General features: G+C 49.7%; 1 protein-coding gene across 1 annotated transcript in view; it reads right to left on the bottom strand.

The window, feature by feature from the left end:
- SLC2A13 (solute carrier family 2 member 13) overlaps positions 1 to 13,044 on the bottom strand; it is a 401,421-nt gene extending 388,377 nt beyond the window's left edge. The window contains exon 1 of the mRNA XM_073573541.1: positions 12,205 to 13,044. Coding sequence (XP_073429642.1) covers positions 12,205 to 12,739 — 535 coding nt within the window. The 5' untranslated portion in view covers positions 12,740 to 13,044. The remainder of the gene's footprint in view (positions 1 to 12,204) is intronic.
- Positions 13,045 to 13,425: the final 381 nt, after the last annotated feature.

Consider the following 13,425-nt stretch of genomic DNA (forward strand, 5'->3'; position numbering starts at 1 on the left):
ATCTAAAGAAGAATATAATGCTGTCTGCAGAACCTGCAGGGCACAAATCAGATTATCTAAAGCTGAAAATGAACTGAGGCTTGCAAGAGATGTCAAAAGCAATAATAAAGGATTTTGGGGATATGTCAAAAGTAAAAGAAAAGTCAAAGATGCTATAGGATTTTTACAGGATGAAAATGATGAAATGGTAAGACAGGATGTTGAGAAGGCTGAACTTTTAAATTCCTATTTTGCATCTGTTTTCTCTCAGAAAGGAAATGCAACATCAACTGTTATTCACTGTCCTATTAAGGGAATAGAAGAATCCAGGATATCTATAAACAGAAAGATAGTGAGGAAACACTTAGCTAACCTAAATGAATTCAAGTCTCCAGGTCCAGATGAATTACACCCCAGAGTACTGAAGGAGATAGCAGAAGAAATTTTTGAACCCCTCTCCATAATCTTTGAAAATTCTTGGAGAACAGGAGAAGTGCCAGAAGACTGGAGAAGAGCAAATGTTGTTCCTATCTTCAAAAAGGGGAAGAAGGTGGACCCAGGCAACTATAGGCCGGTGAGTCTGACTTCTATACCAGGAAAGATCTTTGAACAAATTATTAAACAACATGTATGTCAATACCTGGATAAGAATGAAGTGATTAAACAGAGTCAGCATGGGTTTCTAACTAATAAGTCATGTCAGACTAACTTAATTTCCTTCTATGACGGTATCACTGATTGGGTGGATCAAGGAAATGCTGTAGATATAGTATATCTTGACTTCAGCAAAGCATTTGACAAAGTCTCTCATACAATCCTTATTGAAAAAATGACTAAGTATGGAATGGACAAGGCAACTGTTAGGTGGATTCATAACTGGCTTAGTGATCGGACCCAAAGAGTGGTCGTAAATGGCTGTACATCCAGTTGGAAGAATGTCTCAAGTGGGGTACCACAGGGCTCTGTCCTGGGCCCTGTATTGTTCAACATCTTTATCAACGATTTAGATGAAGGAATTGAGGGTAAACTGATTAAATTTGCTGATGACACAAAGCTAGGAGGGATAGCTAATACTAGAGAAGAGAGAGAGAGGATTCAAAAAGATTTAAATAAACTGGAGAAGTGGGCAGCAACTAACAGAATGGTTTTTAACAGGGAGAAATGCAAAGTACTACATCTGGGCAATAAAAATGAAAAAAGCATATATAGAATGGGAGGAATAGGGCTAAGTGACAGCACATGTGAAAAAGACTTGGGTATACTAATAGATCACAGACTGAATATGAGTCAACAGTGTGATGCAGCAGCAAAAAAGGCAAATGCAATTCTAGGATGTATTAACAGAAGCATACAGTCTAGATCACGTGAAGTCATTATTTCCCTCTACTCCTCTTTGGTCAGACCTCATCTGGAATATTGTGTCCAGTTTTGGGCACCACATTTTAAAAAAGACATCAACAAACTGGAGCAAGTTCAGAAAAGAGCGACCAGAATGGTGACCGGTCTGCAAACCCTGTCTTATGAGGAAAGGTTGCAGGATTTGGGAATGTTTAGTTTGCAAAAGAGAAGACTGAGAGGAGACTTAATAGCTGTCTACAAATATCTAAAGGGCTGTCACATTGTAGAAGGATCAACTTTATTCTCATTTGCACAAGGAAAGACTAGAAGCAATGGGATGAAACTGAATGGGAGGAGACACAGATTAGATATTAGAAAAAACTTTTTGACAGTTAGAGTGATCAATGAGTGGAACAGGCTGCCACGAGAAGTGGTGAGTTCTCCTTCAATGGAAGTCTTCAAACAGAGGCTGGACAGACATCTGACTGGGATGATTTAGCGAATCCTGCTTTGAGCAGGGGGTTGGACCAGATGGCCCAGGAGGTCCCTTCCAACTCTACGATTCTATGATTCTATGATTCTATATCGACCTGACCTATAAAACCTATAAAGTTAACTCCTTTAGTGAACACCATAATAAAACAGTGTTTTATCATCATAACGCCGAACAAAAAGTGGAGTAACACGCGACCAAAAAGACGAATATAAATAAAGATGGTATTGCTGAAAACGTCATCTTGACCCCCAAAAAACAAGCCGCCGCACAGCGTCATCAGCGAAAAAATAAGTTATAGCTCGCAGAATAAAGCGATGCAAAAATTATTATTTTTTCCATTAAATAGTTTTTACTATATAAAAGTGCCAAAACATTAAAAAAAAAAATGATATACATGAGGTATCGCTGTCATTGTACTAACCCGAAGAATAAAACTGCTTTATCAATTTTACCACACGCGGACCGGTGTAAACGCCCCCCCCCCCCCCCCCAAAAAAAAAAAAATTCATGAATTGCTGGTTTTTGCTCATTCTCTCCCAAAAATCGGACTAGAAAGTGATCAAAAAATGTCACGTGCCTGAAAATGGGACCGATAAAAATGTCAGCTCGTCCTGCAAAAAACAAGACCTCACATGTATGTGGGCCAAACTATGGAAAAATTATAGCTCTCAAAATGTGGTGATGCAAAAACTATTTCTTGCAATGAAAAGCGTCTTTTAGCGAGTGACAGCTGCCAAACATAAAAACCCGCTATAACGCCTCTTTCACACGTCCTGATATTTCCGGTGCCGGATATGTCAGTGTCCGTGTGTGTAATACTTGCACATCAGTACCACATGGACGGGCGCCAGGGAAGCATTGCAGTAAGCGCTGTTCCCCGGCGCCGGGTGCTGAACACGGCTTTCATCATTCTCCCCTGCTCTGCTGGCGATCGGCGCAAGCAGGAGAGAATGATGAGTTACATTTAACCCCTTAACGACCGCCGATACCCCTTTTAACGGTGGCAGTTAAGGGTACTTAAACCACAGCGCCGCTTTTTAACAGAGCTGGGGTTTAAGGTTATAGCGTCCCCCAGCGCCGGAATTTCTCAGAGGTCTCGGCTGCAGGGGGTAGCCGAGACCCAAGAGAACATGAATTGGGTCGGTTTTTACCGACCTCGGCGTTGCGATAGCCGCTATTAACGGCAACCGCAAAAAAAAAAAAAAAAAGACTAATTTTCCATTTAATTAATGGAAATAGGGTCCCCCGATCACCTCCCAGGTACCTCCGTTGTCCCTGCAGGCCCTCCTGAAGTGCCCCGGGCCGACTTATTCTTCTGGGAGAAAATGGCGGGTGCATGCACAGTGTGCCCACCGAGATCGACCGGCAACAATAGATTTTTTCCTATTGGTTAATTTTGATCACTGATAGAAACGATCACAGTGATCAAAATAAAAAAAAAAAAAAAATAGTAAATCCAACCCCCCTTTATCACCCCCCTTAGTGAGGGAAAAATAAAAAAAATTATTTCCATTTTCCTATTAGGGATAGAGTTGGGCTCAAGTGAGTTGGGCTAAAGTTAGGGTTAGGGTATAGATTACGGTTAGGGTTGGGATTAAGGTCAGGGGTGTGTTGGGTTAGGGTTGGAGTTAGAATAGGGGGGTTTCCACTGTTTAGGCACATCAGGGGCTCTCCAAATGCGACATGGCGTCCAATCTCAATTCCAGTCAATTCTGCGCTGAAAAAGTCAAATGGTGCTCCTTCCCTTCCAAGCTCTGCCATGCACCCAAACACAGTGATTTACCCCCACATATGGGGTATCGGCATACTCAGGACAAATTGGACAACAAATGGTTCATTTTCTCTTTTTACACTTGTGAAAATAAAAAAAAAATTGGTCCAGAAGTAAAATTTTTGTGAAAAAAAGTTAACTGCTCATTTTTGTGAAATAAAGTTAAATGTTAATTTTTTTTTATTTTTTTTTTTTTAAACATTCCAAAATATCCAGCAGAAAGGTTAATAAACTTCTTGAATGTGGTTTTGAGCACCTTGAGGGGTGCAGTTTTTAGAATTGTTCCATTTTTGGGTATTTTCTATGATAGAGACCCCTCAAAGTGACTTCAAATGTGATGTGGTCCTTAAAAAAAAAAAAAAATGGTGTTGTAAAAATGAGAAATCGCTGTTTAACTTTTAAGCTTTATAACTTCCTATAAAAAAAAAAAAAAAATGGTTTCAAAATGGTGCTGATGTAAAGTAAATATGTGGGAAATGTTACTTATTAAATATTTTAAGTGACACATCTCTGTGATTTAAGGGCATGCAAATACAAAGTTGGAAAATTGCGAAATTTTCAAAATTTTGGCAAAATTTCCATTTTTTCCCACAAATAAATGCAAGTCATACCAAAGAAATTTTACCACCGTTATGAAGTACAATATGTCACGCGAAAACAATGTCAATCACCGGGATCCATGGAAGCTTTCCAGAGTTATTACCTCATAAAGAGACAGTGGTCAGAATTGTAAAAACTGACCTGGTCATTAACATGCAAACCACCCTCGGGGGTTAAATAAAAATGGAAAACTGTTTTGTTTTATTTCAAATAAAAGGACTTTATACTTGCTGTGTCTTTATTTACCATCTAACTATAGGATTAGTAATGGATATGTGTCTTATAGATGCCTATTACTAAGCCGTGGGTTTGATGTCACCTGACCATACAAAGGTGACATCAACCCCACAGATATGAACCCCCCTTGCCACTGCTACAGGGCAAATGTGAAGAGCAGGGCAAAGCGCCAGAATTGGCTCATCTAATAGATGCGCCTATTCGGGGCGGCTGCGGGCTGCTATTTTTAGGATGGGGGGGGTCAATATCCATAGCCCTTTACCAGCCTGAGAATACCAATCCCAGCTGTCAGCTCTAAAAAAGGCTGATTGTCAAAAATGGGGGAGGGGGAACTCCACACCGTTTTTTTTTTTATTTAAATAATTTTAAAAAAAAAAAAAAAAAGTGTGAGGACTCCTCTATTCTTGATAACCAGCCTTGCTGAAGCTGACAGCTGAGAGTTTTGCCTGGCTGGTTATAGAAAATACAGAGGAACTTACACCTGCTGATGTAGGCTGATGGGAGTAATAGTCCCATCAGCTGCCACCTGCTGGCAATGTTATCAGTCGAATATAACTCATTCTCCCATGCTCAAGCTGATTGCTGGTAGAGCAGGGGAGAATGATGAGAGCAGTCCTCAGCACCTAGCGCCGGGGAACAGAGCTAACTGTACCACTGCTTCTCAGGGGTCGGTGCATGGTACTGATGCAGCGCATGGATGCTACACATCTGCTGCAAGTATTACACACATGGACACTGACATCTCTGGTAACGGAATTATCAGGATGTGAGAAACATAATTGCTGCAAAACAGCAGTGACATACACCTTAGACTCAGTTTCTCACAATTCCTGTCATTCCTTCTCTTGGGTCGTTAAGAATCACTACTATAATTCAAAAGTTGAAACTCCAGCAGGTGGCAGAGCCTTGCTCCTTCTGCAGTCCCCCCTTACTCTTGGACACCTATTGAGACTCACTAGCACACACCTTACTTTCATCTCGCCTTTCTCGGTAATTTACCTATATAACTTATCCATTAAAGGGAATCTGTCACCTTTTTTTGGACTATGAGCTGCCGGCATTGACATCAGGGGCTTATCTACAGCATTCTGTAATGCTGTAGATAAGCCCCCGATGTAACCTGAAAGAGAAGAAAAATGAGTTATATTATACTCACCCAGGGGACGGTCTGGTCTCGGTCCAATGGGTGTTGCGGTCTGGTGCCTTCCATCTTCATACGATGCAGTCCTCTTCTTTCCTCCCTCTCGTGGCTCCGGCGCAGGTGCACTGCTCTGCCCTGTTGAGGGCAGACCAGAATACTGCAGTGCGCAGGTGCCAGACCTCTCCCGACACCTGCGCACTGCAGGACTCTGCTCTGCCCTCAACAGGGCAGAGCAGTGCGCCATGACAGGAAGAGGAGGACGTCATCGTATGAAGATGGGAGACGGCGGCACCCATCGAACGGGACCGGACGCCGGGGTGAGTATAATCCAACTCTTTTTTATTATCTTTCAGGTTACATCGGGGGCTTATCTACAGTATTACAGAATGCTGTAGATAATCCACTGATGTCGATGCCGGCAGCTCAGTCAAAAAAAAGGGTGACCGATTCCCTTTAAGTCAAAGGTGACATCTCATGTACGGCCTGACCTGCTGCACAGGGGTCCAAGGTGGGAAGGTGGCAGTTGGCCTTAATAATAAGAAACAATGCATTGATGCCTTCCAAATGCACAAAGGAGTGAACATCAGCTCGGCACACCAGTGACTGTACATTATGGCACCGATTCATCAACACCAGCATTTTTCTCAACTGTCTTGACGAGGGCATGTGGTGGAGTCTGATGCTCCCGATTCACGAAGAGGTGCACGCTTCTTCATTAAGCAGGAGTGTGTGACAAAAGGTGTGCATCTCCGTGCACCATGCCAGAAGTATTACTCCAGTCCTTGACCGGAGTAAGATTTATGGTGTAGGGAACGTGACAGCACACCTAATTCAGAGTGTCATGCCTGCCCCACACCTTTACGGCGCTTGCAGAACCTGGCTTGAAAATGCCAAAAACTGCTCAATTTCTAGCGTTGTGTCAAAATGTAGCGACGTTTCATGATAATTTACTAGAGAATTCTGGCAAAAATTGCTTTGATGAATTGATGCTTGCGTGCAAAGTATTACCTAGCCTTGGTGAAGCAGCTCTTCCCATACATCGTTTTCTTGACCCACTGACCTATCTGAAGGCTCGGCTTTCTTGCAGGACGCGGTGGAGCCTTCATTTCTAACATTTTACTGTACTAAGGATGTGACGAAACAAAAATTACTTTAGAACAAAAATAGTAATAGTGTGTACAATAAAATGTCTTATACCCACTCCATCCCTGTGCCAAATACTTAGTATTGTGTCAATTACATGGCACCGGAAGCATGAACGTACAGCATTCTGCCCCGAAAACTTCAGAATGTCTGATCGGACCTTCTACAGATTCTATTATGGGAATGCACACACAAAAATATCCCTATTTGTCTGTAGTACAGGAGACATGAAGGAGGCCGCCCATCAGTAGCCTCAGATCCTGCTGATAACATAGCCCCTGGTGCGGGAAGCCACCTTGTCTCCTAGCAACCACACACTCTGTGTACAGAAGCGATACTGTCACTTTAAAGATGGATCCCCTGGAAACAGCCTGACCACTGGAAGAACTTCATCACTAAAATAAGAGGGTACAGAATTCAAAGACTATCAACAAAGAACAGCCCCCGAGATATTAGTGTCTGGTAAGAGTAGGCCCCACGTCTGTGTCCTCACCAGTCTGCGGAGACATCGATTTACTGATTCAAAACTGTCATCAGAAGCCCTATTAAAAAAAGAATGAAAAAGTGACACACGACCCTCCCCATGGAACAGGGGGAAGGGGGTAAAAGCACCAAGAAAAATTACACAAAAAAAATAAACAAGTCAATGCCACACAGTCTGTGTGCTGAGCAGGTGAGTATACCTACAGCAGGGCTGCACAGTCACATGCAGCCACAAGGGGGTGATATTACTGATACTTAGGGTGGCACAGTGGCTCAGTGGTTAGCATTGCAGTGCTGGGTTCAAATCCCACCAAGGACAACATCTGCAAGGAGTTTGTATGTTCTCCCCGTGTTTGTGTGGGTTTCCTCCGGGTTCACCGGTTTCCTCCCACACTCCAAAGACATACTGATGGGGAATCTAGATTGTGAGCCCCATCCGGGACAGTGATGATAATGTCTACAGTGCTGTGGAATTAATGGCGCTATATAAATGAGTAATAAATAAATACTTATTCACAGAAAAGTAGAAAAATGTCCTACAATGCAGTTTGCTTCCCTCATTCTTAAAGGGACCTCTAAAAACTACAGCCGGATTCTGATTGGTTGAGAGTGTTATTAGATCCCCCTACTATAGCTTTCACCTTCCTCTTACAAGAGCTGCTCCCTCTAAAATACAAACACATGGCAACAGATATGGCTGACTGTCAGCCCCCTCACCTCTGCCCTAATAGTGGAGGAGCAGCCCCCTTAGTTCCTCCTGTCAGCCCCCCCTCACCTGTCCTTATGCTGGAGGTGCAGCCCCCTTACCCCTCTACATAAGTGGAGATGCAGCCCCCCTTAGTTCCTCCTGTCAGCCCCCCCTCACCTGTCCTTATATTGGGGGTGCAGCCCCCCCCTCACCTGTCCTTATGTTGGGGGTGCAGCCCCCTTAGTTCCTCCTGTCAGTCTCCCCTCACCTGTCCTTATATTGGGGGGTGCAGCCTCCTTAGTTCCTCCTGTCAGCCCCCCTCACCCCTGTACAAACAGTGGAGGTGCAGCCCCCTTAGTTCCTCCTATCAGTCTCCCTTCACCTGTCCTTATATTTTAGAGGTGCAGCCCCCTTAGATCCTCCTGTCAGCCCCCCTCACCTGTCCCTATATTGGGGGTGCAGCCCCTTTAGTTCCTCATGTCAGCCCCCATCACCTGTCCTTATGTTGGGGGTGTAGCCCCCTTGGTTCCTCCTGTCAGCCCCTCTCACCTGTCCTTATATTGGAGGTGCAGCCCCCTTATTTCCTCCTGTCAGCCCCCCACACCTGTCCTTATATTGGAGCTGCAGCCCCCTTAGTTCCTCCTGTCAGCCCCCCTCACCTGTCCTTATGTTGGGGGTGCAGCCCCCTTAGTTCCTCCCGTCAGCCCCCTCACCTGCCCTTATATTGGAGGTGCAGCCCCCTTAGTTCCTCCTGTCAGCCCCCCTCACCTGTCCTTATATTAGAGGTGCAGCCCCATTAGTTCCTCTTGTCAGCCCCATAACCTATACTTATGTTGGGGGTGTAGCCCCCTTAGTTCCACCTGTCAGTCCCCCTCACCTGCCCTTATGTTGGGGGTGCAGCCCCCCTAGTTCCTTCTGTCAGCCCCCCTCACCTGCCCTTATGTTGGGGGTGCAGCCCCCTTAGTTCCTCCTGTCAGTCCCCCCCCTCACCTGTCCTTATATTGGAGGTGCAGCCCCTTAGTTCCTCCTGTCAGCCCTCACCTGTCCTTATATTAGAGGTGCAGCCCCCTAACTTCCTCCTGTCAGTCCCCCCACACCTGTCCTTATATTGGGGGTGTAGCCCCCTTAGTTCCTCCTGTTAGTCCCCCCACACCTGCCCTTATATTGGAGGTGCAGCCCCCTTAGTTCCTCCTGTCAGCCCCCCTCACCTGTCCTTATATTGGGGGTGTAGCCCCCTTAGTTCCTCCTGTCAGTCCCCCTCACCTGTCCTTATGTTGGGGGTGCAGCCCCCCCTAGTTCCTCCTGTCAGCCCCCCTCACCTGTCCTTATATTAGAGGTGCAGCCCCTTAGTTCCTCCTGTCAGCCCTCACCTGTCCTTATATTAGAGGTGCAGCCCCCTTACTTCCTCCTGTCAGTCCCCCCACACCTGTCCTTATATTGGGGGTGTAGCCCCCTTAGTTCCTCCTGTTAGTCCCCCCGCACCTGCCCTTATATTGGAGGTGTAGCCCCCCACACCTGCCCTTATGTTGGGGGTGCAGCCCCCTTAGTTCCTTCTGTCAGCCCCCCTCACCTGCCCTTATGTTGGGGGTGCAGCCCCCCCTAGTTCCTTCTGTCAGCCCCCCTCACCTGCCCTTATGTTGGGGGTGCAGCCCCCTTAGTTCCTCCTGTCAGTCCCCCCCCTCACCTCTCCTTATATTGGAGGTGCAGCCCCTTAGTTTCTCCTGTCAGCCCTCACCTGTCCTTATATTAGAGGTGCAGCCCCCTTACTTCCTCCTGTCAGTCGCCCCACACCTGTCCTTATATTGGGGGTGTAGCCCCCCCACCCTTATATTGGAGTTGCAGCCCCCTTAGTTCCTCCCGTCAGCCCCCTCACCTGCCCTTATATTGGAGGTGCAGCCCCCTTAGTTCCTCCCGTCAGCCCCCTCACCTGCCCTTATATTGGAGGTGCAGCCCCCTTAGTTCCTCCCGTCAGCCCCCTCACCTGCCCTTATATTGGAGGTGCAGCCCCCTTAGTTCCTCCTGTCAGTCCCCCCCACACCTGTCCTTATATTGGGGGTGCAGCCCCCTTAGTTCCTCCTGTCAGTCCCCCCCACACCTGTCCTTATATTGGGGGTGCAGCCCCCTTAGTTCCTCTTGTCAGTCCCCCACACCTGTCCTTATATTGGGGGTGCAGCCCCCTTAGTTCCTCCTGTCAGTCCCCCACACCTGCCCTTATATTGGGGGTGCAACCCCCTTAGTTCCTCCTGTCAGTCCCCCCCACACCTGTCCTTATATTGGGGGTGCAGCCCCCTTAGTTCCTCCTGTCAGTCCCCCCCACACCTGTCCTTATATTGGGGGTGCAGCCCCCTTAGTTCCTCCTGTCAGTCCCCCCACACCTGCCCTTATATTGGAGGTGCAGCCCCCTTAGTTCCTCCTGTCAGTCCCCCCACACCTGCCCTTATATTGGGGGTGCAGCCCCCTTAGTTCCTCCTGTCAGTCCCCCCACACCTGTCCTTATATTGGGGGTGCAGCCCCCTTAGTTCCTCCTGTCAGTCCCCCACACCTGCCCTTATATTGGGGGTGCAGCCCCCTTAGTTCCTCCTGTCAGTCCCCCCCACACCTGTCCTTATATTGGAGGTGCAGCCCCCTTAGTTCCTCCTGTCAGTCCCCCCACACCTGCCCTTATATTGGGGGTGCAGCCCCCTTAGTTCCTCCTGTCAGTCCCCCCACACCTGTCCTTATATTGGGGGTGCAGCCCCCTTAGTTCCTCCTGTCAGTCCCCCCACACCTGTCCTTATATTGGGGGTGCAGCCCCCTTAGTTCCTCCTGTCAGTCCCCCACACCTGCCCTTATATTGGGGGTGCAGCCCCCTTAGTTCCTCCTGTCAGTCCCCCACACCTGTCCTTATATTGGGGGTGCAGCCCCCTTAGTTCCTCCTGTCAGTCCCCCCCACACCTGTCCTTATATTGGGGGTGCAGCCCCCTTAGTTCCTCCTGTCAGTCCCCCACACCTGCCCTTATATTGGGGGTGCAGCCCCCTTAGTTCCTCCTGTCAGTCCCCCACACCTGTCCTTATATTGGGGGTGCAACCCCCTTAGTTCCTCCTGTCAGTCCCCCACACCTGTCCTTATATTGGGGGTGCAACCCCCTTAGTTCCTCCTGTCAGTCCCCCACACCTGCCCTTATATTGGGGGTGCAGCCCCCTTAGTTCCTCCTGTCAGTCCCCCACACCTGTCCTTATATTGGGGGTGCAACCCCCTTAGTTCCTCCTGTCAGTCCCCCACACCTGTCCTTATATTGGGGGTGCAGCCCCCTTAGTTCCTCCTGTCAGTCCCCCCCACACCTGTCCTTATATTGGGGGTGCAGCCCCCTTAGTTCCTCCTGTCAGTCCCCCACACCTGTCCTTATATTGGGGGTGTAGCCCCCTTAGTTCCTCCTGTCAGTCCCCCACACCTGCCCTTATATGGGGGGTGCAGCCCCCTTAGTTCCTCCTGTCAGTCCCCCACACCTGTCCTTATATTGGGGGTGCAGCCCCCTTAGTTCCTCCTGTCAGTCCCCCACACCTGTCCTTATATTGGGGGGTGCAGCCCCCTTAGTTCCTCCTGTCAGTCCCCCACACCTGCCCTTATATTGGGGGTGCAGCCCCCTTAGTTCCTCCTGTCAGTCCCCCACACCTGTCCTTATATTGGGGGTGCAACCCCCTTAGTTCCTCCTGTCAGTCCCCCACACCTGTCCTTATATTGGGGGTGCAACCCCCTTAGTTCCTCCTGTCAGTCCCCCACACCTGCCCTTATATTGGGGGTGCAGCCCCCTTAGTTCCTCCTGTCAGTCCCCCACACCTGTCCTTATATTGGGGGTGCAACCCCCTTAGTTCCTCCTGTCAGTCCCCCCCACACCTGTCCTTATATTGGGGGTGCAGCCCCCTTAGTTCCTCCTGTCAGTCCCCCCCACACCTGTCCTTATATTGGGGGTGCAGCCCCCTTAGTTCCTCCTGTCAGTCCCCCACACCTGTCCTTATATTGGGGGTGTAGCCCCCTTAGTTCCTCCTGTCAGTCCCCCACACCTGCCCTTATATGGGGGGTGCAGCCCCCTTAGTTCCTCCTGTCAGTCCCCCACACCTGTCCTTATATTGGGGGTGCAGCCCCCTTAGTTCCTCCTGTCAGTCCCCCACACCTGTCCTTATATTGGGGGTGCAACCCCCTTAGTTCCTCCTGTCAGTCCCCCACACCTGTCCTTATATTGGGGGTGCAGCCCCCTTAGTTCCTCCTGTCAGTCCCCCACACCTGCCCTTATATTGGGGGTGCAGCCCCCATAGTACCTCCCGATCCCGTACACATGGCGGTCACTTACCGATCCCCAGTCCCACCACCACGCGGCCGCCGAGCAGCGTCTCCTTGTCCCGGGCGGCGGCCAGCAGCACGGCCCCGGCCATGAAGAGCAGGCTGGCCAGGAGGATGCACGGTCTGCGCCCCGCCATGCCGTTCAGCGCCCCGCCGGCCAGGGCTGACAGCGCCGCCGCGCCCACCGTGCTGGACACCAGCAGCTCCTGCCACAGCGCGGACAGGTTGAGTTCCTTCTTGAGGAGCAGCATGGCCCCGGACACCACCCCGGTGTCATAGCCGAAGAGGAAGCCTCCGAGGGCAGAGAACACGGACACCACGTACACGAACGCCGGGGTGACATCCTGCTGGAACTGCCTGCGGGCCGCCCGCTCCAGCTGCTCCCCGGAGGTCGGGCCGCCGCTGCTGATGCTGGTGCAGGAGTCGGCGGCGATCAGGCTGCGCTCCCCGGCGCCCTCGTCGTGCTTCCTCCGCTTCTTCTCCCCCATCAGGTTGCTCAGGCTCCGCAGGGTGTACTCCACATTGTCGCTCGCCTTGCGGGACATAGGGGAAGTGTTGTGCGGCCGGGATGGACACGCCAGCTGCCGGGGCCGCTCTAGTCAGGCTGCACACGGGACGGTGCCCAGGACATATGTGTGGAGCCTCCGCCCCGGATCCGTCCCCGCCAGCAGTGGCCTCAGCGCGGCGCCCGGCACCTCACTTTCCGGACACTTTGTACATGTTTCTCCGCTTGTGCCTCCAGGTAAACGGCTCAGACCGGGAGACGGCGAGCTGGGGGCGTACCGGCGGCTCTGAGCGGCTACACTGAGACACAGCGCTGTCAAACTGGAGGGGCGGGGCTCCAGGTCACATGACCCGCAGCAGCTGATTGCTGACGTCACGCGGAGGTTTCATAGGTGTTCTCGCCGCAGGTCCGCAGCTCTGCGAAGCCAGGGGGCGCCAAACGTGTGTGAGTGGCCCCAGCATAGGTCACCGTGTGAGCACCTGTGGCGGCCACTAATCACAGTGATGGCCGGGCTGTTACTGAGGGAAAGGTCACAGAGACCAGCACCGATATTACCGCCATATGGCGCCCGTATAGAGGTGGAGAGTCTGGCGGAACATAGTGAAGGAAATGGCAGGATTTCACCCCCATTACATCCTGTCTACATGTAGCTCATCCTGTTGTAAATTGTAATACCTTTCCATGGCCCGTCCCTCCCTTACTGAGAATCAGAGTTTACACATGAGG

This window comes from Dendrobates tinctorius, unplaced genomic scaffold, assembly GCF_039654945.1.
Source record: "Dendrobates tinctorius isolate UK_male_01 unplaced genomic scaffold, ASM3965494v1 ptg000035l, whole genome shotgun sequence".
Classification (NCBI taxonomy): Eukaryota; Metazoa; Chordata; class Amphibia; order Anura; family Dendrobatidae; genus Dendrobates; species Dendrobates tinctorius.